This window comes from Canis aureus, chromosome 12 (genome assembly GCF_053574225.1).
Source record: "Canis aureus isolate CA01 chromosome 12, VMU_Caureus_v.1.0, whole genome shotgun sequence".
In the NCBI taxonomy this organism is placed as follows: domain Eukaryota; kingdom Metazoa; phylum Chordata; class Mammalia; order Carnivora; family Canidae; genus Canis; species Canis aureus.
The window spans coordinates 5,164,744-5,180,861 of NC_135622.1; the positions used below are offsets into that span (position 1 = coordinate 5,164,744).

General features: G+C 41.5%; 2 protein-coding genes and 1 non-coding gene across 7 annotated transcripts in view; 2 read left to right on the plus strand and 1 right to left on the minus strand.

The window, feature by feature from the left end:
- LOC144280412 (uncharacterized) overlaps positions 1 to 16,118 on the plus strand; it is a 204,584-nt gene that overhangs the window by 60,764 nt on the left and 127,702 nt on the right. The window lies entirely within an intron of this gene.
- On the plus strand, positions 2,792 to 2,899 carry LOC144281472 (U6 spliceosomal RNA). Its single transcript, XR_013349988.1, has one exon. It is a non-coding gene; the product is annotated as a U6 spliceosomal RNA (small nuclear RNA).
- MRPS21 (mitochondrial ribosomal protein S21) lies at positions 6,883 to 15,567 on the minus strand. Of its 3 annotated transcripts, none has more exons than XM_077842424.1 (3): positions 15,471 to 15,567; positions 14,921 to 15,035; positions 6,883 to 7,732 (listed from the first exon to the last, which is right to left on the minus strand). In XM_077842424.1, exons 2-3 carry the CDS (start codon positions 15,001 to 15,003, stop codon positions 7,552 to 7,554), a joined length of 264 nt encoding a protein of 87 aa, XP_077698550.1. In that variant the 5' UTR covers positions 15,004 to 15,035; positions 15,471 to 15,567; the 3' UTR covers positions 6,883 to 7,551. The 3 variants fall into 3 exon arrangements, with proteins under 3 accessions (XP_077698550.1, XP_077698551.1, XP_077698553.1); XM_077842425.1 differs by lacking the exon at positions 15,471 to 15,567 and adding an exon at positions 15,242 to 15,460; XM_077842427.1 differs by lacking the exon at positions 15,471 to 15,567 and adding an exon at positions 15,142 to 15,460 and having other exon boundaries at positions 14,921 to 15,034.

Here is a 16,118-nt window from a genome sequence, read left to right on the forward strand (position 1 = left end):
ATATTAGGCACATTTTCATATGTGGAAAATAAACCATTCTGTACCAGATTGCAAACTATAGAAACTAAAATTCCAAGTTGTCTTCTTAAATGATAGACTCACCAGGAAATGCAATTATTCTCTAGGGAGTTATTAGACTTTCCCAGAGAAGATTTTTATATCTAATGGCTGGCTTTAAAGAAGTTTTAGAAATACATACCAAGACCCACGTTCCCTGATGGTGCACCATGACATAATGGAATAAAGCTTGGTTTTGAGTAACAAACTGAAGGAGCTCCACTACGTTAACTCAGCTTCCCCATTGTAACTATGGCATGTAACACCAATGTCTCCCAGAATATTCAAAGTCTGCTGAATGGGCTAATGAGTCCAACTGCAAAGTTGTAAGTTTATTCTGTTTCAGTGCTTTTAACTGTCTGGGTTCAATTCTCCAGAGGAATATGTTTTTCTAGGAACTGATTTTATTTCTAATGTTTGGAATTGGATGGGTTTAAATCCTTAGTCTCTCAGTTACTACCTATGATTCCTTCAGGTAATTAACTCTTCTGAGATTGTTTCCTCAATTATAAAATAAAAATCTCTACTTCAAGGGATCCCTGGGTGGTGCAGCGGTTTAGCACCTGCCTTTGGCCCAGGGCGCGATCCTGGAGACCTGGGATCGAATCCCACGTCGGGCTCCCGGTGCATGGAGCCTGCCTGCTTCTCCCTCTGCCTGTGTCTCTGCCTCTCTCTCTCTCGCTCTCTCTGATGTGACTATCATAAATAAATAAAAATTAAAAAAAAAAAATCTCTACTTCAAAAGAATATTCTAAGGATTAAATGCAATGTATAAAACAGTTACTGTGGTACTGACACAAGGGCAGCCATGTAGAACAACAGAACAGAATAGAGCCTAGAAACAAACCCCACATATATGGCCAGCTGATTTTTGACAAGGGTGTCAAGACTATTAAATGGGAGGGCAGTCTGCTCAACGAATGATGCAGAAAAAACTGGGTATCCACATCATATACATAACTGGGTATCTGCACATCATATACATAAATCAGCACAAAATGGATCAAAGACCTAAACTTAAGGACAAAAACTATAAAATTTGTAGAAAACATAGGGGAAAATCTTCATATCAAATTTGACAGTGATTTCTTGGCCCTGGCACCAAAAACACATGTTAACAACAACAAAAAATAGATAAATTATACTTCACCAAAATTAAAACCTTTTTGTACATCAAAGGACACTATCAAGAAAGTGAAAAGACAATCCATGGAATGGGAGGAAATATTTCTGAGTCATATATCTGATAAGTTATTAATATCCCAGAGAGTATAAAGAACTCCTATAATTCAACAACTATAAAAAACAACCCAATTCAAAAATGGGTGAAGGGCAGCCCAGGTGGCTCAGTGGTTTAGCACTGCCTTCGGCCTGGGGTGTGATCCCAGAGACCCGGGATCGAGTCCCATGTCGGGCTCCCTGTGTGGAACCTGCTTCTTCCTCTGCCTGTGTCTCTGCCTCTCTCTGTCTCTCATGAATAAATAAATAAAATCTTTTTAAAAAAATGGGTGAAGGACTTGAATACACATTTCTGCAAAGATATACAAATGACCAATAAACACATGAAAAGATGCTCGACATCATTAGTCATCAGAGAAGGGCAAATCAAAACCCACAAGGAAAAAAAATGCACAAGGAGATACCATCTCACACTCATCAAAATGACTACTATCAAAAATATAAACAAAATGGGTGCCTAGATGGCTCAGTTAAGCATCTGACTCTTTTTTAATTATTTTTTTAAAGATTTTATTTATTTATTCACGACAGAGACAAAGAAAGACAGAGAGAGAGGCAGAGACTCAGGCAGAGGGAGAACCAGGCTCCATGCAGGGAACCTGCTGTGGGACTCGATCCTGGGTCTCCAGGATCACGCCCTGGGCTGAAGGCGGCGCTAAACTGCTCAGCCACCCAGGCTGCCCAGCATCTGACTCTTGATTTCAGAGTCATGAGTTCAAGCCCCACGTTGGACTCCATGCTGAGTGTGGAGCCTACGAAAAACAAACAAACAAGCCAACAAAAAAAAGCCAAGCCTCCAAAAAACCCCCAGAAAATAACAAGTGTTGGTGAGGATATAAAGACATGGGGGGGGATCCCTGGGTGGCGCAGCGGTTTGGCGCCTGCCTTTGGCCCAGGGCGCGATCCTGGAGACCCGGGATCGAATCCCACATCGGGCTCCCGGTGCATGGAGCCTGCTTCTCCCTCGGCCTATGTCTCTGCCTCTCTCTCTCTCTCTCTCTCTGTGACTATCATAAATAAAAAAAAAAAAAAAAAAAAATTAAAAAAAAAAAAAAAGACATGGGGGGAGGATTGGAACCTTGTACACTGGTAGTGGAAATGTAAAATGGTACAGCTGCTATAGTACACAGTATGGTGGTTTCTCAAAAAATTAAAAATATAATTACCATGTGATCCAGCAATTCTCCTTCTGAGTATACACAAAAGAACTGAAAGCAGGGTATCAAAGAGATATTTGAACACCCATGTTCACACCCATTATTCACAATAACTAAAAAGTAGAAGCAACCCAAGTGTCCACTGACAGATGAAAAAATAGACAAAATGTGGTACATATGTACAATGGACTATTGCCATTAAAAGGAATGGACTTCTGATACATGCTACATCATGGATAAACCTTGAAAATATGCTAAGTGAAATAAACCAGACACAAAAGGATAACTACTGTATGATTCCAAATATATGAGCTATCTAGAATAAACAAGTAGAGAGAGTGTTCGCTTTGGCAGCACATACACTAAAATTGGAACGATACAGAGAAGATTAGCATGGCCCCTGCACAAGGATGAAACAAGTAAAGAGAGATAGAAAGTAGAATAGAGGCTACCAAGGGCTGTGGAGAGGAGGTGTCGAGAATTATTTCTTAATGATGACTGAGTTTGTTTCAGGTGATGAAAGTTTTAGAAATTGATAGTTCTGATAGTCACACAACATTGTGCAAGTACTTAATGCCAATGAATTATACACTTAAAAATGGTTTAAATGGTAAACTTCATGTTATGTATATTTTGTTACAATAAAGAAATATTTAGTACAGTGCCAGGCACATAGTAAGACTCAATTGATTATTACTATTGTCATCTGTTCCTTCAAGAAATATATATTGAGGGGCGTCCGGCTGGCTTAGTCAGTAGAGCATGTGACTCCTGATCTCAGGGTTTTAAGTTTGAGCCCATGCTGGTTGTAGAGAGGACTTTTTTTTTCTTTTTTTTTTTAGAGAGGACTTTAAAAAAAAAATCTTTAAAAAAATCTTTACTGAGCATTTATTTTTTTTAAAGATTTATTTATTTTAGGGGGAGCAAAGGGAGAGAATCTCAAGCATAGAGCTTGATCCCACGACCCCAAGATCATGACCTGAGCCAAAATCAAGAGTGAAATGCTCAACTGACTGAGCAACCCATTGCCCCACTTATTAAGCATATAAATGCTGGGCATTATTCTAGGCACTGAGAATATAGTGGTTCAAAAAACAATAAAGACCCAACCTCCAGTAACTGAAAATCTAATGGAGAGAAAAAAGCAAATAAGCAATACATCACAACAAATTACAGAAATCAACTACTAATATAGAAGTAAGCTTCTAAAGATAAATTCAAGACACACACAAAAAAAGGAATAGAAAAAGAAAAGTTGGTAGAGATCAGGGAAGTCATCTCAGAGAACAGCCAAACTGAGAGCTGGTGTAGGCAGAGGGAGAAAACAGCATGTCCCAGGAGTTCATTGGAGAAGACAAGTGGCTAGACAGAAAAACATGATTCAGTCATGAAAGGCCTTAAATGCCATGCTAGTATTTTGGACTTTATCTTGAAATTAATGGGAACCGGGGATCCCTGGGTGGCTCAGTGGTTTAGCGCCTGCCTTCAGCCCAGGGAGTGATCCTGGAGTTCCGGGATCAAGTCCCACATCAGGCTCCCTGCATGGAGCCTGCTTCTCCCTCTGCCTGTGTCTCTGCCTCTCTCTCTCTTTCTCTCTGTGCCTCTCATAAATGAATATAAATAAAATCTTAAAAAAAAAAAAAGAAATTAATGGGAACCAATTACTTACTTAGCAGAAAAGTGAAACGATCAGGGTTGCATTTTAGAACATTCTGACATAAGTAAGGGTGGAGGGTTTGAAGGCCAGGCAACACTGATGCAAAATAGTTAAATGGCTATTGTGGTACTTTAGTCTTCAACACAGGAATTAAGTGAATGCTAAGTATGGCTGAGTGTGGAGGAGGACTCAATGACCAGGCTTCTGTCTGGCACAACTGGCCAGAGATTATTGCTAACATTTATTAAGATCTGTGCCAGAAACCACGCTAAGCATTTGACATGCATGAGCTCATTTAATTCTCTCCACAAACCCCTATGTACAATTATTCTCATTTTACAGGGGAAACTAAAATTTATGTTAAATAACTTGCCAAGATCATTATTAAATCTAGATCTTTCTAAACAAAAAGCTTAGACAGCCCTAGTGGCTCAGTGGTTTAGTGCCGCCTTCGGCCTGGGGCGTGATCCTGGAGACCTGGGATGGAGTCCCACATCGGGCATCCTGCATGGAGCCTGCTTCTCCCTCTGCCTGTGTCTGTGTCTCTCTCTCTCCGGTGTCTCTGCCTCTCTCTCTCTCTCTCTGTCTCTCATTATTGAATTAAAAAAAAAAAACAAAAACTTAAATACACATAGTGCAAGTCCCAATATCTTCCTTTCCCTTCAAATACCTACATTTAACACATCACTCCATAATTACTTTATCTTGTTAGTATTCAGGGAGGTATTATTCCTTAATGTTTTCAGTTAACATATAGGCAAACTCTCGTTTCATACTTAATTCACTTCTGAAAATTTTAAAGTACAATGTCAGTTTCACAACAGAGTCCCAATTTTAAAGCAGTACCTGTTTCCAGAGCACTAAACATTTTAAGATTCTTAACTTGTGATTGGAATCGACCTGTCAGAGGCAATCCAGTGCACATCGAAGAAATGTCACAGGTGCCTAAGATCAGGATGATCAGGATATGAGGTACTGCATCTACCTCTCTGCAACTGGGTAAGCACCAAACCACCACTCTCCTGAACCCAATGCAAGGATAAAAGGATTAGGGAACTTTCTATTCATTTTATGACCATAAGGTATCTTCTAGCTTCTCAGAGCAGGGAGTGGAAGGTCTTTCTCCCTGCCATGACAGCACAAACTGATTGGACTTCAGGCAGCTATCCAGTTACCCTCTTTACACATGAGGCCTCTCAACTGGTTATTTGCTAAAATCCATCATTGTTCACTGCTCTGAGGGACATGGACAACGGTCAGGAAAGTGACTAGAACAAGCAGGGGATATTACCACTCCTTGGTATTTTGGAGGGGACTCAGGAGAAACTGTAATCTCAGAGGAATACTGCCAAGTAACAGGCCTGGCTCTATTATCACAAACGGTACCCTACCATTTTGTCAAAGGCCAGAACTTTATTCTTCAGCAGCAGCAATTGGCCAGAGGTGAAACAATGCCTGGACTCAAAATCACTCAAAAGTGACATTAAAGACCACATTCAGGGCAGCCTGGGTGGCTCAGCAGTTTAGTGCCGCCTTCAACCCAGGACGTGATCCTGGAGACCTCGGATCGAGTCCCGCGTCAGGCTCCCTGCATGGAGCCTGCTTCTCCCTCTACCTATGTCTCTGCCTCTCTCTCTCTTCTCTGTGTATTCGCATGAATAAATAAAATCTTTAAAAAAAAAAAAAATGACCACATTCAGAGACTAAAAAGGGACCTAACTTGAAAATGAGGTTGTACAAAGGTAACAAAATTGAACACCACCTATATACAGAATTTTTTCAACCACAGTGTAAGTTTCTGGAGGGCAAGGATAAGATCTATTTCTAAGCTAAGCTACTTCTATGCTGTGCCCTATAATATGCTTTGTTCACCTTGGGCCTTACTGATGAGGGTAAGAAAAATGATCAAGTCCTGAAAGGCAAGGAACAGTGGTTCCAGCATATCTTTTTGCAGGCCTGCCTAAGTCAATTAAGTATGTTAACTGTGAAAGGGAAAAAGGATATTGAAGACTAAAATTAAGACCAGAGAATTGGATTTCATGCACTTATAGCACAAGGGGGCAGTGTTTGAACACTAGTAATCTGGAGTGCTTGGCAGTCTGTTTACCCTCCCTCCTTTTTAAACACCATACTGAGGGCTGGAGCCTTGGTAAGGAGAGATGGGCTAGTCACTCCACCTACCCACTGTGTTCTCCTACAGAGGTTGGCACCAGCTCTCCTTATACTAGCAGCGTAGCTATCAGGGAGCAAGGCCAAAGGAAACAAAAGGAAGCAGAGGAGCTAGTCTTCCCACAGAGATAACATACGAAAGAGTGCTTGTTGAACAGGAGTAGAGGAGACAGTAGGGATCTCTGCCTGCAAACTACTTTGAATTGGATGGGCCAGGGATTCTCAAACTTTAACAAGCACCAGAATCACTTCCAGGGCTTGTTAAAATAGATTACTGGGCTCTAACCCCAATTTCCAATTCAAGAGAGTCTAAAGTAGGCCCCAGAATTTGCATTTCAAACAATTTCCTGGGTGATGATGATACTGCTGATCTGAAGACCAGACTTTGAGAATCACTGCTGTAGATATTTCTGGCTCTGTGCCCTTATATTTCTTAATATTCGCTCATTCTCTCTTTTCTACCATCCACCTACCGCTTTATTTCTTCTTTACTATCCCTTCATTAGCTTCCTTTAGGAAAACTGAAAAAAAGACAGAAAACAGGAGCGAATGTTAGGTTTGTCTTAAGATTTCCTCTGGACAAGGACTCCAGCACTAGTCTGGTTGATGGGTGTTTCAGTGGCAATTTATTCCAAATACATAGATGCCTCCTCTCCTTTTATCTAACAGTTGGTAGAGGGGGGACAGTTCAGTAAAGAGTAACAGATGCTTTTCCAATAATTTCCTGCTTTGGGTTTCATAAGAATTGGGTAGGAAATGGTAGATATATTTCACTACATTTTAGAAAAGTTCCTCACCTCTCTTAGACTATTTAATAAATTTTTCCCCTCCTCCCCCTTTTTGTCCCTCCCCAATAAATTTTTATTATAGCTAAATATATAGGAAATTTGCCATTGTAACCATTTAATGTACAGTTCAGTGGCATTAAGCATATTCACAGTGTTGTGCAACTATCACCATCATCTGTCTCTGGAACTTGTACAGCTTCCCCAACTAAAATTCTGTACCCATTAAACACTAACTACCCATGCCCCACTCCCGGCCAGTGCTTGGCAACTACCATTCTACTCTTAGACTACTTTCTGACTTACTTTCTTTTTCATGTAATAAAAGACAGAGTCCATTGTTAACTATGCGACTGCTTCTATGTATGCAGGCCTTCTTACATATATGTGACTGAATTTATTACAAGAAAAGTAAGAGAAAATAGGATCAGAGAAAGAAAGATTAGCTGGATAGGGATTTTCATACTGGGCCTACTATCCACAGGCCTCAGCAGCCCTGCCACGGATCCGGCCGGTTCTTTCGCATCAAGAAGTTGATTTTGCGAGCCATTTCCATGTTGTAGATACGCCGGCAGGTTTCATAGCTTTCTCTTTGTCTTCGGCGACAAGGCTTTTCATAGTACCGTCGTCGCTTAATGTCCTCAATGAGCCCATCCATGGTGAGGATTCTGTATTAAAGCAGGCAATGAAGTTAGAAATGTGGGCTCATTATTATTCTTTTCCAATTTCACAGATGGCCAGAAGTCAACTGACAAACAATTGGTGTCTATAAAAATCATGATGTGAAATGGTGGTTATATAGCATTAACTGTCTACATATAGAGGTCCTATATAGGAATTTGTAAGAAATAGCAAAGCAATTAATTACACAGTCCTTGCTCTTGGTAAGTTTATAGTCAGGATATTTCTATCCTTTTTTCTACCACAGCACGCCTGAGGAATGTGACACAGTCCTTAAGAACAAGGGCTCTCTATAGCAATGATTCTCAACCAAGGGGTCATTTCAGAATCTTCAGATGGGATGGGTCATTTGTAGTAGGAAAAACAAATCACTAGGAGTGATTCCTAGACAGCAAATGCTGTCCCATCTCTAAAGTTTAACTGACACAGCTGAAGTTCTGTAGGCCCAAGATATCCCCGGACCTACTTAATACAAGAAAAGAGGCTATCACACCAATGATACAAATAAGAGCATTAAATAAAAGCCTCACCCATCATTTTTCCATGTACCATAAGCTCCAACCAGACTACTTTGCTGACTACTCCCTAAACACCCTTTGATACCAAGTCTTTATTCATGCTGTTTCCGCAACCTAGAATGCCACCCCACCTCCAGTTGCTAACCTTCTGAAATTTCCCTCATCTTCTTGATGCCAAGCCTAGACGCCATCTTTCCAGAAGTTTCTTATCTTCTTAAAGAAAATCATTTCTTTTGTTGCAGAACTACTTAGCGATTGTTTCATTCCTCCATTCTAATAGTTATTTATATAAACATCTCCCTCATTAGACTGAAAACTCTCTGAGCAGGGAGCCTGACTCAGGGCTGTATTCCAGGATCCTGAGATCATGACCTGAGCCAAAGGCAGACACTTAACCAACTGAACCACCAGGTGTCCCAACAATATGCACTTCTTGTACTGCTTTCCTAGATAATCCTGGATAACCCCAGCCACAAAGTATGAATTTTCTAAATTCATAAAGAAGCCAAAAAGAGATCTTCACACCTCAGGCCCTAAGCTTCTGGAACTTGAATCTCTTCGTATATTTTTGTTTCTAACCATTCCTCTTCTTTCTGATCAAATTCTTTCCTTTTTAATATGTAGTTCTTTTTTTTCCAAAAGCTATTCCTAAATTGTTCTAATACCTAAAATAAAGTAAATAAAAGTAAATAAAAGTAAAAAAAGTAATGCCACACTTTTTTAAAAAGATATATGTATTTATTTTTGAGGGGAAACCACAAGTAAGGGGAGAGGCAGAAAGAGAGGAAGAGAGAATCCTCAAGCAGACTCTTGGCTGAGCAAGGAGCCTGACGTGGGGCTCGATCCTAAGACACCGAGATCATGACTTGAGCCAAAATCAAGTCTGCCACTTAACCAAATGGACCACGCAGGTGCCCCAGAAATGCTATATTTCTTAACTAGGATAATTGAGTGTGCCAAGAGTACAATCCAGAGACAAAAGTCTCTGGATAAAGTTGATACATTTGCCCAAAGAACCAATTTCAGGGACGCCTGGGTGGCTCAGCGGTTGAGTGTCTGCCTTTGGCTCAGGGCATGATCCCAGAGTCCCGAGGTCAAGTCCCACATTGGGCTCCCCTCCAGGAGCCTGCCTCTCCCTCTGCCTGTGTCTCTCACAAATAAATAAATAAAATCCTAAAAAAAACCCCAACAATTTTAACTTGAACAGGGGTGGAGGTGCTACCCTTAAAACAGATGCAATGGCAATGAATTAAAAAAAAAAAAAAATCATGCTTGGGTAGCTCAGTGGTTGAGCGTCTGCCTCCGGCTTAGGTTGTGATCCCAGCATCCTGGGATAAAATCCTGCATCTGGCTTTCCACAAGGAGCCTGCTTCTCCCTCTACCTATATGTTTCTGCCTCTCTCTGTGTCTCTCATGAACAAATAAAATCTTAAAAAAAAAAAAAAAAATCACCTAAAATTTTCATTAAAAAAAGAGAAACTTCAAAGAGAACCCATGTTTGCTTATAGTAGCAGAAACCCTATAGTTCTTTCACTCTCCTTTGCTGTTAAGGATACCTTTGGGAAGGTCTAACAAACATTAAGAGATTGACAAAAGATAAAGAAACATTTACATTCATTAAATAGACACTGAGAGCTTTCTATGCGCCAGACATTTTGGCAAATGTAAGGGATATAAAAATGAAAATGCACAGGTCTCTGCTCTTAAGAAGTTTATTACAATCCTGGCTCAAAACTAAAATCTCATGGGACATTTTAAAAAATGCTGCTGGTCAGATGCCACTGCCCAGACTTAGTCTCGAGGGGGGCCTTGGCATCAAGAGGTTTTTTAAAGGTTCCCCAAGTGATTCCAAATTGGTAGCCAGGGTTGAAATCCGCATGGTGTCACACTGGCCAGTTTCCTTCGGTTTCTGACTAAAATTAGCACTTATACCTAGGAAAAAAGTATGCACAAACTGCCATTCACCTACAAAGAGAATCTTAAAAGAAGTATGGGGCTGCTGTTTAACAAAAAGAAGAATGAAAGAAAGAAAGACAAAAAAAGAGCAATATGAAAACAGATACCTAAGAACAAGATCTGAGATAGTGCCAGGCCAGGCCAGATGGCAGAAAACCAAACATGCCTCACCTTCTGCCATGTATTTATTTTTCTCTCACCTACCACCCATTTGCACCTGGAATCAGGAAGGATTTTTAGAGAAAATTTAAAAAAGGAAAAAAAAATGGAAAAGAAAAATTCTAATGTTAATTAAAATAAAAATATATTGGCTAAATACGGATTTTGGAAGATGTAGATATACAGATATTTGGTTCTAAGTTAATTAGAAAGATCCCAAAGACACCAGAAAAGTCTTCTCTCAGAAGGTAGAGAAGGCCTAATGTTTTCTTCAAGTCTAACATCAATGGAAAGAGGATCACCTTCACGGAGGAAATTAGAAATATTCTGTTTTTCAGGGTTTTTGGTTTTTTTTTAAGATTTTATTTATTTATTCATGAAAGACACAGAAAGAGAGAGGCAGAGACATAGGCAGAGGGAGACGCAGGCTCCATGCAGCCTGATGTGGGACTTGTTCCTAGAACTCTAGGATCACGCCCTGAGCCGAAGGCAGACGCTCAACCACTGAGCCACCCAGGAGTCCCTGTTTTTCAGGTTTTAAATTTTTGTAACTGGAAATGGAGATGAGAAAGCAGAGCATACAGGGGGAATAAATGCTATTATTTCAAAATAAGATTAGCAATAGGCTAAGTAGAGGAGCCTTGGTTGGGAAGTATCACTATCTATAAGAAAAGTCCTTCCAGTATCAGCAGCAAACTGGATCATCATGACAAAAAAAGGCTTAATTTTCTTTTATCTTTTCATCTTCAGTCCACCTTGAGCATAACCTGATGATCAAGGAAGATAGAGAAAAAACAGCTACAGTAAATTTTTAGTCATTCAAAATAAATAAACAGGGACACCTGGGTGGCTCAATGGTTGATCATCTGCCTTCGGCTCAGGGAGTGATCCCGGGGTCCTGGTATGGAGTCCCACATCAGGCCCCCCACAGGGAACCTGATTCTCCTCTACCTATGTCTCTGTCTCTCTCATGAATAAATAAATAAGCAAAACAAAAATAAATAAATAAGCAAACAAATCACCCACAAAGCAAAACCAAAAGGGTAAAAATCTTCCTTACAATGACTTCCAAATTATGAAAATAACTAACACACAATGCCTACTATGTGCCAAGCACTGTTCTAAGCAATTTAATCATATTAACTAATTTAATCCTCACATCCACCCTGTGAGGTAGGTGCTATTTTATTATTAGTTCCACTTTACAGATGAAGAAACTGAGGCAGAGACATTAAGTAGCTTACCATAGATCATGAAGCTAATAAATGGCAGAGCTGAGATCTATTTGAACCGGGCAGTCTACTACAGGGTCTGTGTTTTGTTTTGTTTTGTTTTGTTTTGTTTTCCTAAGATTTGTTTATTTGAGAGAGAGAGCGCATGAACATGCAAGATGTGAGGAGAGAAAATGTCCAGCAGACTCTCCATTGAACGTAGAGTTTGACTCAGGGCTTGATCCCATTACCCCAAGATCATGACCTGAGCTGAAATCAGGAGTCATTCATTCAACCAACTGAACCACCCAGGTGCCCCAGGGGGCTGTACTCTTATATTCAAGCCATCATCAAAGCTTTGGTCAAAAGTTTTAAAGTTGTAGCTACTTCCTTGATACAAACATAAAAAATGGTTCAATAAATAATCCTGCACCATAAATTATTTTTTCATTCCTTGCCAAAGTAACTCATTTCTTAAAAATCAAAATTTTGAGGGCACTTGGGTGGCTCAGTTGGTTGGGCATCTGCCTTGAGTTCAAGTCGTGGTCCCGAGTTCTGGGATCCAGCCCCACATGGGGCTTCCTGCTCAGTGGGGGGCCTGCTTCTCCCTCTCCTCCCCACTCATGTTCTCTCACTATTTGTCTTTCTCAAATAAATAAAATCTTTAAATTTTGATTTTTTAATCAAAATTTTGCTTTTGTGTTATTTGCACTTTAGGAACAGAGGAGGTTAGTGGAGCTAAAGCTAAGCCTTTATAAATTTGTTTTACCATCAATTAATGGCTAGACTTTGACATCCCTCAATAATATAAACATCTCAATCACCCTGGCTAATAGACCCATCTAAACCCACCAAAATAAATCATAGGAAGACTTACAGGTAAAGATCAGAAAAACAATAGAGGAACCTGCATGACTTCCTTTTCCCAAATTCAGCATTTAATCTCACTAGCTAATTCACTATGGAGTCTATAAAGACATTCAATTTGTGCTTATTCTACAGGGGCAGAGAAAAGTTATTAGATACCTCAACCCTCTCACAGAGGTGCCACCTGGTCTGAAATAGGAAAGAGTTGGGAATGAGCAGTGATAGAAAAAAATGATACAGGGAAACCTGGGTGGCTCAGTGGTTGAGCACATGCCTTCGGCCCAGAACATGATTCTGGGGTCCTGGGATCGAGTCCCACATTGGGCTCCCTGCATGGAGCCAGCTTCTCTCTGTGTGCCTCTCATGAATGAATAAAAATATTTTTTAAAAAAATGAAAAAAAAAATGATACAGGGAATCTTCCCACATAGTACTTAACTGAGTATCTTTAGGGGACAGCTTCTGCCCAAGGATACAACTGGTATGCACACACATAGAATGAGGTAATGGGGCTGATCTAAGACCAGATCCTTCTAACAGACACACAATCAGGGCACCTGGGTAGCTCAATCCATTAAGCGTCTGCCTTTGGCCTAGGCCATGATCCCGGAGTCCTGGGATCGAGCCCCTATTGGACTCCCTATTCAGTGGGGAGCCTGCTTCTCTCTCTATCCCTCACCCCACTCATGCTCTCTCTCAAATAAATACAATCTTAAAAAAAAAAAAAAAAAGGACAATACAGAAACCATCTTGAGCCTGCAACTGCTTCTCACAGCACCTTCGCCCTCATTTAATATGGTCTTCTGTCATCCAACACTCCACACCTACAACTCTGCTAAGAACTAGTTTCTCTTTCATTTACCCTCTCAGACCCCAACAACCCTAATAAGCCCAATCAAATATTCTTTTTTTTTTTTTAAGATTGTATTTGAGAGAGAGTGAGAGAGAGTACAAGCAGAGTGGAGAGAAGCAGGCTCCCTGCTCAGCAGAGAGCCCCACATGGGACAACTCCAGGACCCTGAGATCATGACCGGAGCCTAAGGCAGACACTTAACTGACTGAGCCACCCAGGCACCCTCAAATAAATAGGTGTCTACATCTCCAGAGGAACTAGAACACTGCATAGAAAGGTGTTTTTTTTTTTTTTTTTTATGATAGTCACACAGAGAGAGAGAGAGAGAGAGGCAGAGACATAGGCAGAGGGAGAAGCAGGCTCCATGCACCGGGAGCCCGACGTGGGATTTGATCCCGGGTCTCCAGGATCGCGCCCTGGGCCAAAGGCAGGCGCCAAACCACTGCGCCACCCAGGGATCCCTAGAAAGGTGTATTTTACACCCCTCTCCACCATTCAATAATCATGTGATCCAAGAAACATAATTTACATGTCCTAAGCTTCCCTTACTTGTGTAATAAAGCTACCATTTTATTGGCCTTAAGGTAGAAGGCCAGCTCATATATTCTCTTAAGATCTCTTTCATATAATTCTTTGATAATTCAATTCAACAAGCATCTGTTTCTTTCATACTGGAGAGAGAAAATGATGAAGCGAGACAGAAAATCAAAATCCTTATAACCAGTGATAAGGGAAGACTAATTAACTATTGGCCTGAGAACATATGATGGTAAGGTATTCTTTATTACAGCTCTTCTACATCTCTTTAGTCTAGCATTCAAAAACCTTTCAAAACAGGTGGCTTGGCGGTTTGGCGCTGCCTTCAGCCCAGGGCCTGATCCTGGGGAACCGGGATCGAGTCCCACGTCAGGCTTCCTGCATGGAGCCTGCTTCTCCCTCTGCCAGTGTCTCTGCCTCTCTTTCTGTGTCTCTCATGAATAAATAAATAAAATCTGGGCAGCCCGGGTGGCTCAACAGTTCAGCACCGCCTTAGGCCAAGGACATGATCCTGGAGACCAGGGTTCGAGTCCCGTGTGGGGCTCCCTGCGTGGAGCCTGCTTCTCCCTCTGCCTGTGTCTCTGTCTCTATGTCTCTCATGAATAGATAAATAAAATCTTAAAAAAAAAAAAACTTTCAAAACAGCTCTTCGGATACTCCTAGTTCATTTCCACCTTTGTTTTTGCTAATGCTGTAACCTTTCTCAAACCTGTTAAGACTTTTCCATCTCTTGCTCGCTTCTCCAAGATCCCAGATCTGAATTCATCTATTAGCCTTGTCCGACACCAATCCCTCAACTTTATATTTATCACATACTACGTTCCCGCTGTCCAGTTACATTTTGATTTTCCCTTTGGGCTCCTTAAGTCTTGGGAGAGAATTCAGGCTCTGTATAAACAAACTTCATACTGTTAGGTTTGGGGGAAAACTTCATTTTTAAGATAATAAACTAAGGGGCTGAAAAGTTTCAAGAGACTCTGAAGACCTGGCTGATGTAAGTTTGAGAACAATCTATGACAGGGGAAGGAGAGAATAACTACCGAAGCACTTCCCAAGAGAGCTTGTTTCTGGTTACCTGTTTAGGGTCCTGTATGCACCTTCCACGTTCCCTTCCTGTACCATCACAGTCCTGGCAACGAACTTCAGATGTTTTGCCATGACCTTGGAATTAAATCTTCACTCCGCAGGGCCTAAAGGGTGATGGAGAAAGGGAAAGTATAGAGACCAGGTAAGAAAAGGAAAACAGCAGAATGCACACTTACCGCGTGGCTTACTTAGGATCTGGAAAAGCAAGGTCCTTGGAAACAAAGGACACAGAGCACGTGGAGTCTTCACATCTTAGAGAGTATACGCTAATCATAACCAAGACTGCCTAGTTCTCTTTGCCGATACAAACCCTAACTTAGGGGAAGAAACGAAAACTGGAGCAGGGCGTCACCACGGAGATATACGAAGCCCGGACGGGAGGATCCGGAAACGCCACAGGGTGCTCCAGGTACCGCTCACCGCCCCAGGAGCGTTTGGGGCGAGAACTGGGAACGGAGTCTTTCTCCGTCTTTCTCGCGCAAGTTTCCCCTCCCACGACACCCGTCCTGCTCTCCCCATTCCCATCCTCCGCTCCTCACCCCACGCCCTCAGCAACCAGCAGCCGGGAAGGTGGCGCGCGGCCGGAAGCGGAAGCTACGTCCTCTCCTGCGCGGCGCGTGGAAATTCTGGCTGGAAGGAGGGCGGAAAAAAACCAAGAAACCAAAAACAAACCCGAAACAGCTTGGAAACCATAGCAATTCTTTCTGGCTCGAGTTGATTGCTTCTCCAGGCTCCCCACCCCCACACCCCCGCCAGACTCCCCAAGCCTCCAGCCTGTACTCTACACCCGACAAAGCACAGTACTCGTTGCCTTAAATTCGCCCAAAACAGTTTGCTCGTTTTCTCATGCTTCGGTCTTTGAGAAGGTCAGTGTGATTCCGTACTCCCTGATCCTATCAAATCTGTAATCGATATTTACTTTTTAAAATATTTTATTTATTCATAAGAGAGAGAGGCAAAGATATAGGCAGAGGGAGAAGCAGGCCTCTCGCAGGGAGCCCGATGTGGGACTCGATCTCAAGACCCCCAGGATCACTCCCTGAGCCAAAGACACGTGCTCAACAGCTGAGCCACTCAGGTATACCTGTAATCGATACTTAAATAATTTCTTTAAGGAAAATGAGAGAAATAGGCAAAGCTTCCTAAACATGCTTCCTGTTTTCTCAAAGGACACAGATTCTTTGAGA

Coding starts and splice junctions, on each gene's coding strand:
- MRPS21 (XM_077842424.1), bottom strand. CDS start 15,003: ATGGCAAAACATCTGAAGTTCGTTGCCAGGACTGTGATGGTACAGGAA. Junction 7,733..14,920: donor GCATACAGGACCCTAAACAG/GTAACCAGAAAC, acceptor GCTTTAATACAG/AATCCTCACCATGGATGGGC.